At 42.5% G+C, this 20,266-nt stretch overlaps 1 protein-coding gene across 7 annotated transcripts in view; it reads left to right on the top strand.

Moving 5' to 3' along the window:
• SNX10 (sorting nexin 10) overlaps positions 1-20,266 on the top strand; it is a 66,500-nt gene that overhangs the window by 31,463 nt on the left and 14,771 nt on the right. For 3 of the 7 annotated variants that reach the window (XM_074340902.2, XM_074340896.2, XM_074340895.2), the window contains exon 2: positions 9,057-9,104. The exons of 1 other annotated variant lie outside the window; for it this stretch is intronic. In XM_074340902.2, coding sequence (XP_074197003.1) covers positions 9,081-9,104 — 24 coding nt within the window. In that variant the 5' untranslated portion in view covers positions 9,057-9,080. Of the gene's footprint in view, positions 1-2,794; positions 2,855-9,056; positions 9,105-12,069; positions 12,130-18,356; positions 18,393-20,266 lie in introns of those variants that run through there. 3 more of the 7 variants (XM_074340898.2, XM_074340901.2, XM_074340897.2) reach the window with 3 other exon arrangements.

Here is a 20,266-nt window from a genome sequence, read left to right as displayed (position 1 = left end):
GTTTTCTCTCTTTCCCATTCTAATCAAAACTCCACGTGGTGGTGGGCTTGGGGCAGGGGAGTGAGTAGTTGGAGATATATTGCTCTTAGGTTAATAGAAATGAAATTCGATTGGGCTAATAAATCACTAATACCCATCCCCTAACTTCTGGGATTTATCTGCTTTTCTGAAAGAGGAAAATGAGTCGCCCAGATGAATCACTAATTGGAAGAAACTTAGTAGCATAAAAAAGGAAGTAGACTGTTTGGAAAGAGTGGAAAATATTTTTAGATTTGATCTGGGAGGTCAAGGTGGTTTTGAGGAGAGAGGATACCACAGCCCAAGTTAGGACGTCCAGTGTGACCTGCCGGGCTGGTCTAGTGGTTGGCTCCTGTCTCCTACATCTGCTTTTTATGGCTCATTTCCTTCAGTTCTGTTCATTCTATGGTGCTTTGCTCCTCCTCCGCACCCCACACCCAGTGGCTTTCCTTAGTGTGTGTGTACAAAGGGAGGTCGAGGGCGGGTTCAGCACACGTGCCTACGTGTGTAGAACGTCTATGAGCCTCAGGTGGCACCTTTCCTAAATGCCACTGTAGTGTTGTTTGTTTCTTGTTCCTGGATTTGAAACACTAAATTTGACCTAGCATTGTGTTCCTGACCTTAATGGAAGGCGTTGTAGAGATTAGCACGTTAGTGGCTTCATTGTTTTATGTGCTATGAACCAGTATTTTTTTTTAGACTGCTAATCCTTTTTAATACATGTTTTTTCCTTTTGCGATAAATGCTGGAAAACTTCAGTGGTAATTTTATTTGTCTTTCCAACTTTAATGGAATGTCAGGTCTTGGCTTGCGTTTCTGCTGCGTTTTGGTTTGTTTTTTTAAAGTTCTGAGATGAGACCGAGAGAGGAGGACCTGGGCCTGGTTTGCAATGGTTCTGCACCTCCTGCTGGGCCTTGGAAGTGCGTGGCTGCCCCGCTTCAGTCCAGGTCTCATGTTTTGGTGCAGCTCTTGTTCCTTTTCTTTTCCATTGAGCTCTTTTGATTGTACCCATCAGGATCTCCCTCAAGTTACCTTGAGTAAGTGGTGCTTATCGTGAGGACACTGTGCATGGGACTCCAGGAGACCCTGGACACGTAGGCCACTGGGAAAGGAAGAACTCTGGGCACTCCAGCCGCTGAAGCCGGCTCCCGTAATTCAGCTTTTCTGGTGGTCAGTTTCTTTAATATCCCATGAAATCTTTTATCTACACCATGGCTTCAGCTGCAGTATAGGCTCTGCTCCAGTTGTGACGTTGTTATCTGTTCCAGCTTCTCTTGCATCACTTCCCAGACTCATGTCCCAGAGAACTGCCAAATCTCGCAGTGTTTCCTAGTCTACACACTAGGAGGGAGCCGGTGCCCAGCCCTTCCTTCTTTCCGTGCCAGGCCTTGCCTTGGGCACCTGACTAACCTGTAGATTGATTTCCCTAGAGGTCAATGCCCATCACTGATGCTGTCACCTGTGTCTGGGAGGGACCCCCTCCACCCCCAGGTGACACAAAGCAGGGCTAACTGTAGAGCTGCCCCTCCAGCAGGACCCTGGCCAAGAGCTTCCCCCTTAGAGGAGATCTGGAAGGGCCATGGCCTCCTTCCCACCCCGCAACCCCTGACCTGCCCAATGCAGAGCAAACGACAGGTTGTTCCAAGAGCAGGGCTGTGAAAAACTGGCAGTACATTTAAATTTCAATTTAAAATAATCTTGCTGATGGCATATCCTTATGAGGTGAAAGTAAGAAGTCAGTGATTTTTTTTTATTTAAATAGAAAAATTGTTGAACATCATAGCAGGAAATGAAACAAACACAAAGTGAAATTAACTTACCTGTTGTTGTTTTTTTTTTGAGAGCGGAATAATAAAAGTAATTGAGTACATTAAGTTTTACTTTCTTTTAAAAAGTATATGGTTTTTCGACTTTAAAAGTAACATGCATTGTAAACTTTTGGAAAAATACAGAAAAGAAAGAAGTGAAAACCAATCAGAATCCCATCACTCATAAATGATCACTGTTAACTTGTCAAATGTAGGCTCCAGTTCTTAAATAAGTAAAGAAATAAAAACGTACTTAAAAATATAGCTAAATGATACTTCTTGAATAATCCCTAGCATTTAATATTCTTCTATAACATAATTTGCAGTAGCTACAAGGTGTTCTATTATGCAGCTCTGCCATAATTATTTTTTTCTAATCTACTTATGAACGTTTAGGTTTCCATATATTTGACTTTTTTTTTTTTTTTTTTAGAAACTGCATTCTGGACATTCTTTCATATAACATTTTTTTTTTTTGCATATGTCTAACAGATTTTTTTTTAGGTTGAGTTCCCAGATGTGGAGTAATTGAATCAAAGAAAATAAGCAATTTAAAAATGCTTTTGAAACATATGGCCAAATTGTCTTTCAGAAAGACTGAAATAGCCCACATTCCTACCAGCAGTATTCAGTCTCATTTCTTATGCTACTTGCCAGCACTGGGTATTATCATTCAAGAAACATTCTAATTTAATAGAAAAATATATGGCACCTTATTTTTATTTGCACTTCTGTTTATAGGAAGGTTTAACATTTAAAATAGATTAATGACCGTTTTAACAAATCTTTTCAATTGTGGGAAGAAACATATAAAGTTTATCATCTTGTTCATTTTAAGTGTACAGTTGAATAGTGTCAAGTATATTCACACTGTTCTGTAACAGATTTCCAGATCTTTTTCATTTGTCAAAACTGAAACTCTGTACCCATGAAACAAGAACTGTCCATTTCCCCCTTCCTCAGCTCCTGGCAGCCACCATCCTACTTTCTGTTTCTGTGAATTTGACTACTTTAGAAACCTCGTATAAGTAAGTAGAATCATACAGTATTTGTGTTTTGTGACTATATTATTTCACTGAGTATAGCGTCAAGGTTCATCCGTGTTGGGGCGTGTGTCAGAGTTTCCTTCTTTTTAAAGGCTGAATAATATTCCACTGGGTGTATATCACATTTTATTTATCCATCCTTTCATTTGTCTGTGGACACTTGGGTTGCTTCCGCTTCTTTGCTCTTGTGAATGATGCTGCTCTGAACACGGGTGTGCAAATATCTCTTTGAGATCCTGCTTTCAGGGATCCTCCTTTTGGATGTAAATTCGGAAGTGAAATTACTGGATTATACGGTAGTTCTAGTTTCAATTTTTTGAGGAACTTCCATACTGTTTTCCACAGCAGCTGCACCATTTGACATCCCCACCAGCACGAAGGTTCCAGTTTCTCCACATCCTCACCAACACTTGTTTGCTGTTTTTGTGGTTGTTGGTAGTAGCCACCCTAATGGATGCAAGGTGATAGCTCATTGTGGTTTTGATTTGCATTTGATTAGTGAGATTGTGTATCTTTTCATATGCTTTTTTAGCCATTTATATATTACCTTTGGAGAAATGTCTATTCAAGAACTTCGCCCATTTTTAAGACAGATTTTTGTTGTTGTTGAGTTTGACCTTTATCGTTTTTGTTTTGTGACTTGATTATTGATAACCTTTGGTCACTTTTCTGTAAGAATATTCTTTGGTGTGCACTTGTAAGAGCTTTTCATAAATTAAGAAGTATTAAGCCTTTGTCATATATTCTAAATATTACATGACACTTGTCTTTAAATCCCTTTTGAAAGATACAGCAGGTTTACATTTTCGTATGGTTATGTCTATCACCATACTCTCAATTTTTTTTAAAATTGCTGTTATGTTTATGTGAGGGTGGAGAAGTGTTTACTAACCACAGTACTAGGACTTGTTCCTCTTGAGTGTTCCAGAGGACCCGTTGTGGCCTTCAGTGCCCTAGGGCATTTCACAGGGCAGCACAAGGTTTACGACAAAACTCCCTGGCACGGCCAGCCTTTCCCCTGCTAGGCAGTGAGCTGGTGAGACACAGGTGTGGACAAAACACAGCTCCCTCTGTACACGCTGGAGGAGCCACAGGCGTATGACGGCACAGACAGGAGGAGGTTCTCCTCTTGAAGGGTGGGTGATAAGCTTTTGAGAACCCCAAATCAGCGCAGCTCCTGGGTGCCCTGGAAGTAGCCACCCCTCGCCCCGCACCTCCTGAGATACCTCCGAGACTGGCCCAGGCTATTCAGCCAACCCCTCCCTCTTAAGTGCTCACTGGGGTTCCTATCTCACACCTTTTCCACGCTCAATACCAAGTCTCTTATCTAACTTTCATATAAAGTAGCCCTCTCTGGAGGCAGAATGGTAATAGGAAAGGAACCTGGTCACCAATGCCTTCCCCTAAGCATAGTTGTTCCAGCGTGTAGTCTCTTTAACATTAAAAAGATAACGTGTTGTCCTGATGGCTCCAAGACTAGGGTAAAAATGCATTGGAAGAAGCAGTGTCAAAGCAAGATGGTGAGATGTGGAGAGAAATGACAGAAAGATGGTATTTTTTTTAACTTATTTTCTTCCTCCACACCCAGTTTGCAGGCCTGTCCCCGTCCTCAAGCCCCTAGCTCTTGGAACAAGGCCCCACCTCCAGAAAGGAGAAGAGGTTAAGAGTATTTTGTTTGAGGGTTGACTACTTCTAACACAGCAAAGACACAAAAGTAGTTTCCTTATAAAAATACACTTCTCTCCCCTTACTCTTAGAAAGGCCTTGGCCACCATAAGGTTAGTTATAAATCCAGCGACACTTTCTTCGAGGAGCATTTCTTCTGGGAGATTTCTCTTGGCTTTTGTGTTGGAAATACATGTCTGTTTGGTTTATGGAATTATATATTATTACCGTGGGTCAATAACTAGATGTTTTATAAAACCAGTTTCATTCTGTTTAGAATGTCCTTGTGGCTCTGACATAAATTCAGATCTCTTTTCATGATTAACAGGTTTGTTGGGTTAATCAGCCTTTGACAGGGGACGGTAGGAAATCCCCAAACCATGCGACTTAACAGCCCCCTTCTTCATTTTCATTTTAAAGAATGATATAAACCATACTTGTTATTCCTGATTTCACCATTGGGAAAGTATATAATCTTTTCCCACTCCCCCCCCCCCCCCACATGTGTAGTCTACAAACTCTGGGTCAGTAGTTTGCTTGTCAGAGAGGAGACCGCCCATAGGTGCAGATCAAGTTTAGCATTGCAAAGGATTTTTCCTTTTAGGATCTAAGAAAGGGCTTTATTAAGATGTAGAATTGAAAGCACAATAATACTTGGTTGCTCCATAGGTAGGGTCTGTGAACCACCACCACCACCTGTTTTTGTAGATAATGTTTTACTGGAGCACAGCCATGTTCATTGGTTACTTATCATCTGTGGGTGCTTTCTCACTACAAATTACAGACTTGAAGAATTGCAACAGACACTGTGTGACATGCAGAGCCTCCAATATCTGCCACCGGGCCCTTTATAGAAAAATTTGCCAACCCCTGCTCTACAGAATTCTAACTTTGTTGTTAGGTTATAACATTTTGTATGTTGTAGAAAAAAAATATTCCAAAGCGGAAAATGGAGGCAGCTTTCTCTTCAAGTTTCTGGGTTTGGCAAATCATACTCTCAGGGCTGTGAAGGCATGCGTGCCATGTTTTCCAGCGCTGAGACAACGCATACACCTGTCATCTGTGGACACTCAACTCTAACTTGAACTACACGTTTGACAAGTCATCCCTGTCATTTGGAATGGTTGTGAGATTTAATAATTCTTGGGAGGAAGGTGAATGGGAGGGAGAGAGGATGGCAGGGTGTGCTGTGGTTCCCCAGTGGGGGTGGGGACATAAAATGCTCCAAGGACAGCTTTGTTGATGGTCACCTGGGGGCAGATTTCCATACTTGTTGGCATAAAAACCTATCAGTGAGGCAAGAACTCTCCCAGACACGTGGGCTAGGCTGGGAAATTTGAAAATCTAAACGAATCTAAAACTTTACAACCCACCAGGTGGATATAGTTTTGTTCAGGGGGCGATTTCTGATTAGCAGCTTTGGTTTGTCAAATTATGGACAGCTGACCTTTTACCTCAAACCACACTGTTGTGCTATGTTTCGTTTCCTTCTTCCCGTCAGTAAATGCCATGGCAAGGTCCAGTACCAGACAGCATTTTATGTTGTGTTATAAAGGCAGCATCTTGTCATACATTTGAATCTGCTTTTCAACTTACATGAAATAAAAATCTCCCATAATTTGTTAGTCACTATTTCTCCTGGTAGAATTATGATGTTTAATTTATTTTAAATAATTGTTACTTCAAAAAGTATGCAAATAATTTGTGTTAACTGGAAAAATTCAAACAATATGGATATACGTGGTATAAAAAATGGAAGTCTTTCCCATTTCAACCACCCGTCACGTCCCACTATCCAGATTTAAGATATTAAAGGTTGACCATGTCGTTCTCTGTGATGTTTTGGTTTAAACTTTTCAGTTTCCTTCTTTCACAATTTGGCTTGGCCTGTAGCATGTCAGGGTGGCCAACACCCTATCGGAATTGCAGAGTCCTGCCTCACTGGGAAAACCCCAAGCCCTTTGGGGAGAATTAAGACCCAAACTTTGAATTATTGGTTCATATCACACAGTCAGGAGGCAGCGTTGGGCAAGAGAGGGGACAGGGTTGACAAGCAGACTGGCTTGAGTTGAAACTGGACTTGAGCTCTCTCGCTATATGACCTTGGGCAACTTAATCCTTTCACTTCTGTTTTCTTAAGTTGTGTGCAGTGAGGACATTCCAGTCTCGCTCAGCAGGTGGTTGTGAAGTTTAATTACACAAGGAAACACAGATATGCTCTGATGGAGACATTCAGTCAGTGGGGGAGACAGAGTATGCAAATATTGTGATGCAACTGAGGCGCTGTTAACAGGACTGCCTGTGCCGCCGCTGCGTAAGGAGGGGAAAGAAAGGAACTGATTTCTGAGCAGAATTGTGGAAGAGGAGTGGGAGTGTGCAGGAAATGTGCGAGGCATGAGGCATGAGGGTAGAGGACCCACCCGGGCAGAGGTTCAGCTGTGCAGAGTAGCGTGGTGTGTGCAGGGAACACGGCCAGATCCTGAGGTGGAGGCAACGCCAGCCTGACTTTCATTTGATTCAGGAATCCCGTCAATAATTCGAACTCTGAGCTGCAGCTCCTGCCAGCCTCTGCCCCTTTGCTCATGCCAGACCCTCTGCTTAGAGTGTCTTTCTCCCTCTGCATTCCTGGCGAAATCACACTAGGCCTTAGCTTAAGTGCCACTTTCTCAGTAAAGCCTTCCTGGCCAACACTCCCGCCCTCCCGCCCACCCCATTCAGTCCCTCAGGGTGTCCTTTCCTTTCCTTTCCTATCATTTCCACGTTAGAATTATGTAGTCATCTCGTCAGCTCTGAGTCGGCTCTGCACGCCACTGTATGTCCCACTTCTTGTCCGGCACATGGCACATAGTAGGAGCTCCACAAATATTTTGAATGAATGAATTCCTCACTCCTCAATTACAACCCCAGCTGATCTTTCCAGTCTAATCCCCACAAACCTCTGTATTAATTGCCTATGGCTGCCATAAGAAATTGCTACAAACTTGGTGGCTTTAAACAACTGAAATTTATTCCGTCATGATTTTGAGGTCTGAGATCAAGGTGTCAGCAGGACTGGGCGCCCTCTGGAGGCTCTGGGTGGGGTGGGGTGTCCCTCCTGCCTCTTCCAGCTTCTGGTGGCTCCAGGGGTCCTTGGCTTGTGGCTGCGTCATTCCAGTCTCTGCCTCCATCTTCACACGGCCTCTCTGTGTGTGGTGGGTGGGTGTCTCCTCCTCCTCTGTTCCTTAGAAGGACACTCGTCGTTGGATTTAGGGCCCTCCTACCTGCAAAGACCCCTTTTTGAAATAAGATCCCATTCACAGGCTCAAGACTTTCGGGTGCAACAGTTCAACCCACACCACCCTCCAGGAGCCCTTTCCCTCAGCTGAGCTGACTGGTCACCGTCTCTGGACGGCCCATCGTGCTTTCTTCCATCCTCTGTGCATGCCATTGCCGTACCTGTTCCTCTTCTTTTTGTGAACTCTGAGGTTGCCCCGTTCTCCCCTGCCTTCTCCGTGGGTCCTGCGCACTCCGGGTGAAGGGAACTTCCTTCCCCTTGGAAGCCCACCTGCTGCGCGTGGGTGCTTCTCTCGCCTCCTGCAGGAGCTCCTTTCCTCTGTCCGCTGTGGGTTATCTCCTCCCGACACCATGTGGGACGGGAGGCCAGAGCTAGTGTTCTTGCTGCCACATATTCCTTCCACTTCCAAGGATGTTAGTAGAGACTCAGGAAATATTTGAGGATGATAATAATTATCTGGAAAATGTGGTCAGACTTAATATTATCAAAGTAATGGAAAATAGTGACCACACAGCCATAGCTACCTTTCAGTGGTAGGAATACATATGCGTGCGTATAGTCAGGGGATTTAATTTTTATTTTAATTGGGCAGGGAACAGATGTTACTTCAACGAGCTTTTGTAATAAATGGGGGTTTAAAGAACGGTCGGCAACCCCAGGACGTGCAGGAATCAGCTGCTTGGCTGACTGCACTGACCGGAAGGTCAGAAGGCAGGTTCCTTTGGGGCCACAGCATCTCTTACCCGAATTCTGGAGTAGTTTATACATCGCAAGAATGACCTGTTCCTTGAAAGGTTGGGCTGCTGATAAAGCTGGCAGGGCTGTTCTCAGTGGTAGGTCTCTGTGGGCGTCTTTTCCTTTCTCTCCCTCTGTGCCGGCCAGCATCCCCCGCTGCCCCTCAGGGCCCCGCTGCACCCCCACATCTCCAGCCTCCTCTGATTCATTCACCAAGGCTGCAGCTCCAGCCGGACTCTGCATGGCCTTCCACTTGGAGGGCGGCCTGCCATCATCCACCTGCCTTGGACCTGCCATGTCCCAAACTCCCCATCCTCAGTGTGGCCCGATGCTCACCTTGGTCTGGTCAGCAGGGGACAGGAGGGAGGGAGTCGCGGAGGGTTCCCTTCCAGAGACTGCAGGTGGGCAGGCTCCCTCCGGGGGGATTTGGGGGGTGGGGAGGTCATGAGAGGCTCATGTGCTCCAGGATGGAGTTTCCACATCACTGAGTGTTGGTATCTTATTTTTCAGATTGATCGTGTCCTGAAAAATAAGATGTTTCCAGAACAACAGAAAGAGGTATGTTATCACAAATCCAAAAACAAATAGTCTCTGCGTTTTGACTCACTGCAGGTTAGTTCTTTATTCACTAACCATAAGTCTGTGGTGGAGCCCAGATACTGGATGGCATCGTAGAGGAGGGCTCATGCGTGAACAAAACACCCACTCCCCTGCACCCACTGCCTCACTCCCCAGCAGGGGTGCGTCCGTGGCCCTCGTTCTTTGATTCCAGTGTCTGAGCTGTCTTTCAGCTCACTCCCACCCACGGCTAATAAAAGCATCTTTTTCCATGACTCAGAATTCTCCCAGACGCTGCCTCCCACCCTTCGCTTTAGACAGTCTCCCTCTGGCTGGCTTTCTTGGTTTCCTCAGTCCTGAATTCCCCCAGTTCTGGTACCAACCCAGGGAAACTGTCTGCCATTAATTTCAGTTTTGCCCAGCTTGTCGCCTCTTGGATCTCTTGGCTTGGTGTCACACAATTAGGGAAGGCTGTCCCTTCCAAATCCAACGTGGCATCTCAGACCTCCCGTCCCAGCTTCCTGAACTTCTGTCTGACTGGGAGGATAGGCCATCACCATGCCAACTCCTGGCTGAGTGGCTGTCCCTCAGAAGTATGCATTGGTCCTACCCCGCCTCCCGTTGTACCACACATATCGTCACTAGGTGAGCCTACTGAAGCTGAACAAGAGGCACTCGGGACTTTTTAGGGAGCGTGCACGTCCGTGCACACACGTAGCCACATGGCCACATGGCCTGTCCAAGTTTAAAGCAGTAAACAATCTATTTCAGAGAATCCTTCCAGAAACTTCTTTGCTAGATTTCATAGCCTTTCTTTTAGCCCTGACTTTGGGGTCAGGTCCTCCTCAGTAATCCAGCCCACTTCTACCCTTTAATTACAGGCTGGGCTCCCCCATTTTCAAAGACGGTGTTTTCGTTTGTTTGTTTTTTATACTTTTTAGAATTGGGTATAATATATTGGAGACAGTAAAATGTATAAAATGCCCTGATCTTATGTGTACAGCTCAGTGGGTTTTCTCTTATGTATACTGTATAACCACCACTTGGATTAAGGTGTGTATATAGATGTTTTTAGCACCCAGAAGGCACTTGTGTCCCTTTTCCAGTTAGCTACCCGCCCTCCCCACAAGGTAACCACACAATACCAAGACCAGATATACTTTTTCTCTGTCCCTTTGCTAAACAATACTGGGACCAAGCTGCTAGCTTCAGGAAGTACCTTGTCTGTGAAGATGGCCAAACTGCAAGTCCCTGTATGACTGCCCTCACTCTGACACCAATGACAAGTTCCAGCATTCCCAGAACCGTCCTAGATTTTGATAATTCACAGGAAAGACGGAGCTCACTGAGAGCTATTATCCTCACGGTTACAGTTTTTTACAGGGAAAGGATACCAATTAGAAACAGTCCAAGGAAGAGACTCATAGGGCAAAGTTGGGGAGGGGTCCACATGCGGAGCCTCTGCGTGTCCTCTCCCGTGGAGTCACCTTCTCGGCATTGATGTGTGACCGTGCACACAGGGTTCTCATCTGAGCCTTGGTGTCCAGAGTTTTTATTGGGGCTCAGTTTTTACTGTGTGGCTGACCTTTAGTCTCTACTCCTCTTGGGGTCGAGCTAACACCTTCAGTCTCCAGTTCCTCCAGAAGTTACAACTGATACAGTGTGGCCCTAAGTCCCCACCATATTCACATGGTTAGACTCCCGTGGAGTCACCTTCCTTTGTGGCCAAAGCCAGGCAAACAGAGAGACTCCTGTCGGGTCTAGAGAGCACGTCCCGGGAGCCGAGGGCAGAGGCCAGACCTCCCTGAGGTAAATTTTTCACTACACACCTGCATGGGCCCGACCACTGGGCAGGCTGTGCCATGGGAGTGGGGTCATGCCATTCTCCTGTTCCAAAGGCACATTTTAAAAGTTGTTCTCTTGGGGGGAAGAAAGTACCAATGAAAGCCACACCACAAAGACTTTTTTCTAATTAGAGGATTTTTTTGTTTTTGCTTGGTTTAATCACTTGATTTTTATTATAAACTCATTTCAATTAATAAAAACTAGACCCCAATTTTAACAAATGACATAAAGAAAGCATTTTATTGATCTTGCAAAAGTCCTTTATTATAAAGTTATGTAATAATATTATAACATTAAGGAATTTTAAACTGGAAAGTCCTTCAGTGAAAAAGGAAAAAAATGCTGTAGGGAGAAAGAGATATAATGTTCACAAGTTTACGTCAGCCTTTCAGCGAGAAATAGCAAGACTAGATTTTGGATGTATAGTAATATACTGTTGTTCATCATGTATCAGTCCATTTCCTACATGAGGCCAGAACGATCCCCGGGCTCCTAACAAAGCCGGATTGCTCTTAGAACAAAGTGAAACTCCTAGATGTGGTTTCTAAGATCCTTTAAGATATGACCCTGCTTCCTTCTTCAGGCTCATCTCCTGCCCCTCCCCCATCCCAGCATCCTTTTCACTCCTCATTTGGGAGCTTATTTCCGATTCTTGAATGCTGTGCAATCTGGGCCCCTGGGTTTTCACAGCTGTTTTCCCCACTGCCTGGAATAATCTCTCTTTCCCCAGCCTTCCCACCACATTGACTGGCTAACTCCTCCTTATCTATCAGGCCGCATCTTAGAATTCAAAGCTTTCCTAAAACCTCAATTATAAAAGGTGTTTTTATCTCACCACCTACCCCAGCAGCACCCGGTCCTCAATGCCAGTTAGAAGTGGAGGAGGGTTTGGCTGAGCCTTTAAATATCCTGGTGGCTGGTTGTTGTTTAGTGGAAAATAATGCGGGTCCCTCCTAATTGCACATGGAAAGGCTGCATGCAATGTCACCGATTGTTCTAGATTCTAGACCAAGGTGACAGTGTGTGTGTAAGCATACGGCACCCATAACCGATATTACTAATTAATCCTGAGGGTGGCACCTGGATTGAGACCTATTTACTATTCTTTGTTCAAGATTCAAATGGCCCGGGAGGGACATCTCAGTTCCACCTTCACTGGTAGTGCCAGCCTCGAAGTTGGGTAAATTTGTTTTTTATTCAAAGATTTGGGGGGGGAGGGTGACAATCAAATGCAGTCTATCTTCTTAAAATAGCTTTGTTACTCTAATAAATCCGGAGAGAGGAGAACAGGGAGTGCGACTCTCCCTTGTTAGTTAAACATGTTCCATTTGCACATTGGTTTGAATTCCCAGGAGAGCAGTATCCGAGCTGATGGATCTTCCCTATAAAAATGGCCTTGGCAGTGGGCCATTGTAAAATTAAAATGAATTCAGATTCATTCATGCATGCAACTTTAATTTACAATTAAAATATTATGGTTACATATTTTAATAAGAATAATTAGATGGACCCAACTGAATCAACCCTTCTGTTTAATGAGACAGAACCCAGAACCCTAATGAAAAGGCAGGTGGCTGTGACAGGAAACACGTTTCCGACAGTGTCTTTTGTGGAGTCAGGCATTTTTGTTCTTTGTGTATTCTCATGCCCAGAACAAGCAGTTTGATTTTTCTGCATTACTGAAGACGTTGTTTCTTCCAGCCACGTTGAGCTTGTCTTCCGTGACGTGTGAATGAGCCGTTTCCTCCTGTCAGGCAGGATGGTCTGTTTCATAGAGTCCGACATTCTAGCCCCAACAAGGCAGTGGGTTTGTTCTTCTGGCCAGGGCGCTCTCAGTGTCAATGGGAGGGTCCTACCTGTGTGGAGTGACGGGTAGGATGGGTTGAAACCCCCTCTTGTGTCTGTGTGTCTCCCCTACTCTCCTGCAGCGCAATGGCCGAATTCTACTCTTAGAGACTCAGATCTTTAGGATAAGGGTTTCTTCTCCTTCAAAATGTTAATCCTCATACTGGATATAATGGCACCTATCAATTATTGACACTTTAGTGACAATGAAGCCATCAGCTCCATGGCAGGGATACCCTGAGTGGAGTAGACCCAAGGGGGCCTGGGAGAGCTCCAGACACCATGAGGACCCTGCCACTGAGAGAGGGGACAAGGCCCCCCAGGGAGAGATGGGCGGTGGGAGATGTGCTGCTGGTTTGGATGTGCTGGCTCTAAGCTTAACATTTACACGTTCGAGGTGTGCTTATGCTGACTGATGCTAATATTTTGGGCTGCTCTCGGAAAGCATGGTTTTGATTATTGGGAAACTGATTGGAAACTAACCAGACTGGAACCAATGAATATCATTAAAGAATATCCCGTAAGCAGGGCATCCACCTGGTGTCCTGTGATGCTGGGATTTTGAAGGGAAGTGACAAGACAAGACAAATACTCTCCCACTCCAGAGAACTAAATTTGTCATTCTTCCTTCTTCTTTTCCTTCCTGCCTATTTGATGTGATATAATAATAGGGGAAACTGGGTGCGGGATATATGGGAATTCTCTACTATTTTCATAATTTTTCTGTGTAGCCAAAACTGTTCTAAAATAAACTGTTTGAAAACAATAACATTAAATTGTATCTGCTGCAATATAAAGATTTCTAAAACATTATGGAGTGAATAAAGCAGGTATAAAACAGTATTTATAGAATATACTCCCGTTTGTGTTAAAAATTATATATATGCCAATTATATATAATATAAAATATATATAAAAGTGCTGACTAGGTGGACAAAAAACTGGGAGCCCAGTAGGAGGGCAACTTCATTTTCTTGGTATACTCATCTATATTTAAATTTTTATATCTATATATCTATATTTATACTATATATCTGTCTCTACATCTATTTTTAAGCACATATATGTTTTATTTTTATAGTGAAAAAAGCTTATTTTTTAAAGGTAGATAAGTATTAGGATAGCATTATGTTACTGGTGTCAATACATGTTAAACAAATGGTTAACATTTTTAGAGTCACTTTTCTGACTTACTTTCACTTTCAAGTGCTACATTTGTCCCTTTTTATAAAGCCATCTGCTTGGGATGACCTTCCTTCCTCTTTTCCTCCTTTCCTCCCTGCTTTTCTTTTACTTTTTCTGGTTTTAGCTTTTCATTATGAAATTTTAAACATACACAAAGTAGAGAGAATAATTTAATGAACCCTTATGTACCTAAGGTTTCAACAATTAAAACATTAATGCGTGACCAAGCTATATCCCCACCCCCACCCATTTCCTCCTGCCACCACACAGTGAAGTATTCTGAAACCAATTCTAGACATTGTCTACTTTCATCTGTAAATATTTCAGATGCATTTCTAGCGGTTGACCCTTCCTGGAAACAAACCACACCTTAAATAATTAACATTATGAACATAATTACCATTATTCCTTCATGCCATCAAATATTCAGCCAGTGTTCAAGTTTCCCTGATTATGTTGAAAAAAATTTATATATTTGGTTGTTCTAATCATGATCCAAATGAGAACCACACATTGCATCTCAATATGTTGCTTTCTCTTATTCTACCTTTCCCCCCTTTGCAATGTATTTGTTGAAGAAGCTGCATCTTTTGTCCGGTAGAGGATTTCACATTCGGGATTTTGCTGATTATGTCCTTGTGGTGCAGTTTAACACGGGCTAGCAGTTATTTCTTGTTGCAAAAGATGAGTTTTTCCATTGCACTTTTCCTAATGTATTATGTGATACAGAAAGGTAGCCTCTTAATTTCGGACCCTACTTGTGTAAAGAAACTTGCAACATTATGAACTATTATAAGTCATGTAAAACGCAGATCTAGCTGAGTCTCATCGGCAGTTGTTTATCCTGAAGTAATAAAAACTTTCTTAAAAAACATTCAAACCTGTCAGCTCACGGCATTAAATACACCCGAAGCTATAAAGGGGCAAGTAACAGCCTTTATAGGTTGTCATAACTATTATTGGGAAATAAGGGAGAGTTACTTGATACATTCCTTCTGCCTTTCAAGCTTGTTATTTGTAAAGAATGTAGTATGTAAAACAGGTGAAATTTTAGTTTTGAGATTGTTGTGTGGGAGTCCTGAATGGAAGCCTGGTGAATAAGACATTGGTTAAATTGTGTAAGCATTAGCTGTGTAGAATGGTGCCACAGAGTTGGTGCTCAGTACATTTTAATTGAATGAATGAACGAATGAATGAATGAATCTCCAGTTTACATAAACATGTAAAGCACTACTTTGGAAGAGGAAAAAAAAAGTCCTGAGAAAGTGAGCACAAAAGGAAACAAGTTTTCATTTTTGTGATAGAAAATTCTCATCAAGGCTATGAAAAATGAATACTAACACCTAGAGTCTGCTTTATTAGCTTTTGTCTACTTCTCTTTTTGTAATCTGAGTAAATATTTTTATGATTAGCACATAGTTCATGTTTATTGTACTATAAAGATTAAAGCTAGACTACAGTGGAAATTTTTTAAAATATACCTATAAAAAGGGCTAAAGAATAGTAGTAATACCACTAGCAGCTGATAGCTGCAGTGAGATACCACTGTGGTGTTAATTTGCACTTCCCTAATGGCTAACGATGTTGAACATATTTTCGTGTGCTTGTTTGCTATCTGTCTGTCCTCCTTGGTGAAATGCCACTTTGTGTGTTTTGCCTACTTTCTAATTGCATTCTTTGCTTTTAAAACTATTGACTTGTGGCAGTTCTTTGTACATTCTAGATACAAGTCCTCTGAGGGATGTGTGATTTGCAAATATTTTTTTCCAGTCTGTAATTTGTCTTTTCAACTTCTTCACAGGTTCTTTTGCAAAGCAAAGGGTTTTAGTTTTGGTGAGGTCCAGTGTATCACTTCTTTCTTACGTGGATTGTCCTTTTGGTATCAAGTCCAAGAACTCTTCATCTAGTACTAGGTCTCAAAGATTTTCTCCTAATATGATATAAAAATTTTATGTTTACATATAAGTCTGATCCATTTTGAGTGAATTTTTGTATAAGGTGCAAGGTATAGGTTGGGGTTCTTCTTTTGGCCTTGGATGTCCAATTGATCCAGAACACTTGTTGAAAAGGCTGTCCGTCCTCAACTGAATTGTTTTCACACCTTTGTCAATAATCAGTTGGGCATTTGTGTACAGGTCTCATTCTGGGTTTTCTATTCTGTTCCATTGATCTCTGTGCCTCCACTAATACCACACTCTTGCTTACTGTGATTATACAGTAAGCCTTATCATCAGTGAGAGGGATTATTCCCACTTTATTCTTCGTCAAAATTGTTTGGACTATTCTAGGGTCTTTCCCTTTGCATGTAAATTTTACAATCAACTCATCTATGTCTTCAAAAAACTCTTACTGAGCTGTTTATAGGACTTACATTAAGCCTGTAGATCAGTTTGGGGAGAATTTGTCTCTTTACTATGTTGTGTCTTCCAATATATGAACACAGTATAGACATTATGTTCTATAGACATAGACAAAATGTATATGCTTCTTGGGTTTCTTTCAACAGCATCTTATAATTTTTAGCGTACAGAACCTGTGCATTTTTTGTTTTTGAAGTTCTTGGTAATCAAATGAATTTTCAAATATTTCATGAGCACTTACTATGTGCTAATACTATGCTTGGTGCTAGATGTAGAAAAATAAAATACAAAGCCTTTCAGGATAGAGCTTCAGAAGAACATGCTTTTACAACTGATATTTTAGCTAGTAGCAAAGATGGTATTTTTTCCCCTCAAAAATATGGACTTACAGTGAAATTGGAAATGACCTAAAAGAACCACTAGATAAAACATGTTTGAGAGCACAAGCTTTGGAGCAGGGCAGACTGAGTTTGAAACCTAGCTCACCCTATTAGCCATTGGACTTCAGGCCAGTTGCTTAAGCTGTAGAAACCTTATTTTTCTTACCTGTAAAATGGAATGGTAGTATTACTGACCTCTGAGGATTGTTGTAAAGATGAGAAGAAAACACTTACCGCAGTACGTGGCATGTGTCAGTGCCTTGTCCAATACAGTTATTTTTATTGTTAACTTCATCTTGTAGCTGGGTTAAGGGAAAAAAAGACAAGGTAGAGGGATAAGCCGATCAAGGTTGAACCGGTGGTGGGTGGGTGGGTGGGGGGGAACAATATATTGAAATCAAAGAGGGATTATTGTAAGAGAACACAGGAAGAAGATTTGCAAGGAGTCTTGCAGCCTCTCTTCAGAAGCCTGCTTTCACATGGAGAACTGTAGGGATCTGTTAGATTAAATTTTTAATTCTACTCTGCCCGGCTTCTTCCGTCATACTAGATACAGTCATTAGGCCCAAGAAGTCATTAAAGTGTTTAATAAGGTTATTAAATTGAGTAACTGCTGCCGCCGAGGCAATTTTCATAGGAAATCCATATGGTTCTACGTATGGAACTCGGAGCTGTCCTCTGTGGCTGACAGGCTGTCAACATTCCTTTGAAGGATGGGGGGCACCATTGTGAGGGATGTGTCTAATTAGGAGACTGTAGGTGAGCGCTGGTTCCTGGGTGTACTATTTGTAGCTGGAAGTCTGGTGAAACGTCACTAATTCCTAGTAATTGCGGGGTGGGGGAGGGGAGGCCCGTCTGAACTATAGAATATTTTAAAATAAGTGTACTTTTATTACTTTCAAGCATATATTTTAACTCCAATGAGGCAAACAAATTGTTGTGAGGTACAAGTCTTTGGGGACCCAAGTTATTGAAGCTATCAGAATGATTTTCAATTATTTCTATGTAAATAGGTGCTTTTGGAGTTCCTTAGGGTGCTTGCAAAGAGTTTGTTCTCATAGATCTTAAACATTGCGCTTGTAGCCGTGTGCTGTTAATTGGCACACCCTTAGAGGAAGGGGTTTGTTAAATTAAGATAAACTTTAGACTAGCTGCTAAATAACTTATCATTATTAATTCATGGAGTCCCAGAACCCAAGTGGATGAGGTTTCTCTTTCAGCTGAAGTTTGATCTCGTTTCTTTCCTGAAGGCAATTTATTCATTCATTTCTTCAGGCATTCATTTATTCATCAAGCAATATTAATAGAATGCCTTGAATGTGCCAGGCACTCAAGTTGTACAAGGCAGCCTAAGTTACGCTCAAGTTGCTGGCATCTGATAAAGGAGACCTACAGGGAATTACAGTACGGTAATGTGTGGTGAGTGGGGCCGGTACCCAAGGTCTGCCCAGAGGCACCAGCGGCTCAGAGGACGGTCAGACTTGGAAACCAGCCTGCATGAAGCTGAGGATGTCCAGAGGCATTCCAGAAGGTTTTCCAGAGACTGAGATGCATTTAGAAACGTGAATTGGAGTTAGCAGAAAATAAAGACGACGATGATGATGAAGACAAAAGCTGACAGTGGGGTGGGGACAGCAGTACGGGCAGAGATCAGCTCATTCGAAGGCATGGAGGTATGAGATGACGTGTTGTGTGTGGGGACCTACGCGTGGCCTTTGGAGGTAAGGGGAGTGAAGATCGTGAAAGGACCTGTTGTGCTAGCTAAGGAGTTTGAACTTGATCTCGAAGGTTACCGGGCAGGTTTTGAAGGATTTTCAGCAGGAAAATGATACCATCAGCTGTGTGCTTTGGAGCCATTCTTGTCTTAGTGTAGGGCATGCATTGGTTGCTTGCAGCTCTTGCATGAAGTGCAAGCGGCCTTTGAACCAGAGGGAACAGAGTGTGAGTTCAGAGGAGGGTGAGTCTGGAGGACTTGGTCAGTGTGGATTTGGGAGGTGCGTCGCAGAAGTCTGGGGTGACTGGGTTTCTGGCTTTGGATGTTGAGGATGAAATGGGAGCAGGATGGTGTGGGAAGGGTGTGGGCACGTGGGACTTCCAAGTGGAGCCGTGTAGGCAGGAGGCTGGATACATGCAGAGAGGCCTGGGCTGGGCTGGAAAGGGAATCATCAGCTCATGCTGGGCGCCTGAGACCATATATTAGGGTGAGGTCACCTTGGACTTGCAACAGGGTGTGAAGAGTAGCAACCTGGGATGGGTCTCAGGGCCACAGCAGCAGTTACGAGAATGAGAAGGAAGAAAGTTCACCCTCCACAAAAGAATTAGTGAGGTTTTGCACTCCAACCAAGTTAAAGATTTTCAGGATTGAAAAAAAAAAATATTTGGAGTCTTAGCACCATAGTTAATTTTGAGTGTGCATTTAAAATGCATTGTTGTATTTTTTTTTTTTTTAATGGGAAACTGGGTGCTTTCTAATCAGTGTGGTGAGCAATGCTGTGCTCTTAGAAGACATTTTACCCCCAGGATGGTTTTAGTGTATTCAGCATACCCTTCCCTAAGAAGATTAAAGATTAGACTTAATCAGTAATAATAAGGGTAGAGTCTGAAAATGCCAACCCATTGCCACGAAGACATTCTTTACAAATTTGTCATTAAGCTGTCCATTCCTTTTCCAAATATTAGGATGGGCTTGCTCTGAGCAAATACTGTGAGATTTTTTATGTCCCTCTGCCTTTCGCTGAAAAATTAGTGTTAGAGTGTTTGCTACCTGGTTCGTAAATCAAAGATTTGTACTTTAAAAAAAGATATACAGTTGGTTTAACTTTTTTTAATTGCTTATTGCCATGTCTGCGAGAAGACCTCAGTGCTTTGGGTACATAAGCATTTCCCTTTCTAAAAAAAATACATTCATGTAGCACTTAATAAAATACTTCCCAGTGTTTTCACCAGTCTTTTATAATTTGATCTTCCTAATAAATAGTTGAGATAGATTGGACAGGCATTATTCCCGTTTTCCAGATGTGGAAATAGAGGTTCAGTGAATAAATTCTTAATTTAAGAAGTGGGTGAGCCAGAATTTTCCCCTAGTTTTATGACCTTAATGTGAGTATTCTTTCCATGAAAAGAGACATGTTATTCAAAGCTTGTATATTAACAATTGGGCAGTAGCAAACACATTGGGGGAAAACATGGCTTGTTTTTCTTTGTTATTTTTTCCCAGAACTATTTTTCATTATTATCATCGTTGATTAATAATATGTTGAATGGTCATGGGGTATGTGATGCTATAGTAACTGTGGATTTTATAGTTTTAGTTCAGAAACACTTTTTAAAAATCCTGTGTTTGTAGCAGGTTGACAAATGTGTTTTCTTGTCTTTTCATTTTTGTTTAATCTGTGTAAAGGCTCACTATTTCAGCAACAGGTGCATGTCTTCTGTTAATCTGGAATATTGAGCTGTTGGAAATATTTCCTTTTCTCGTTTGGTATGTTGAAGAACTTCTGTCTCTCCAGTGGGAAAGTGGAACTGCCACTCCCCTGTGAGGGAGCGT

This window comes from Rhinolophus sinicus, chromosome 4, assembly GCF_057876585.1.
Source record: "Rhinolophus sinicus isolate RSI-liver-muscle chromosome 4, RSI-T2T, whole genome shotgun sequence".
Taxonomy (NCBI): domain Eukaryota; kingdom Metazoa; phylum Chordata; class Mammalia; order Chiroptera; family Rhinolophidae; genus Rhinolophus; species Rhinolophus sinicus.
This window is presented reverse-complemented; position numbering and strand designations above follow the sequence as displayed.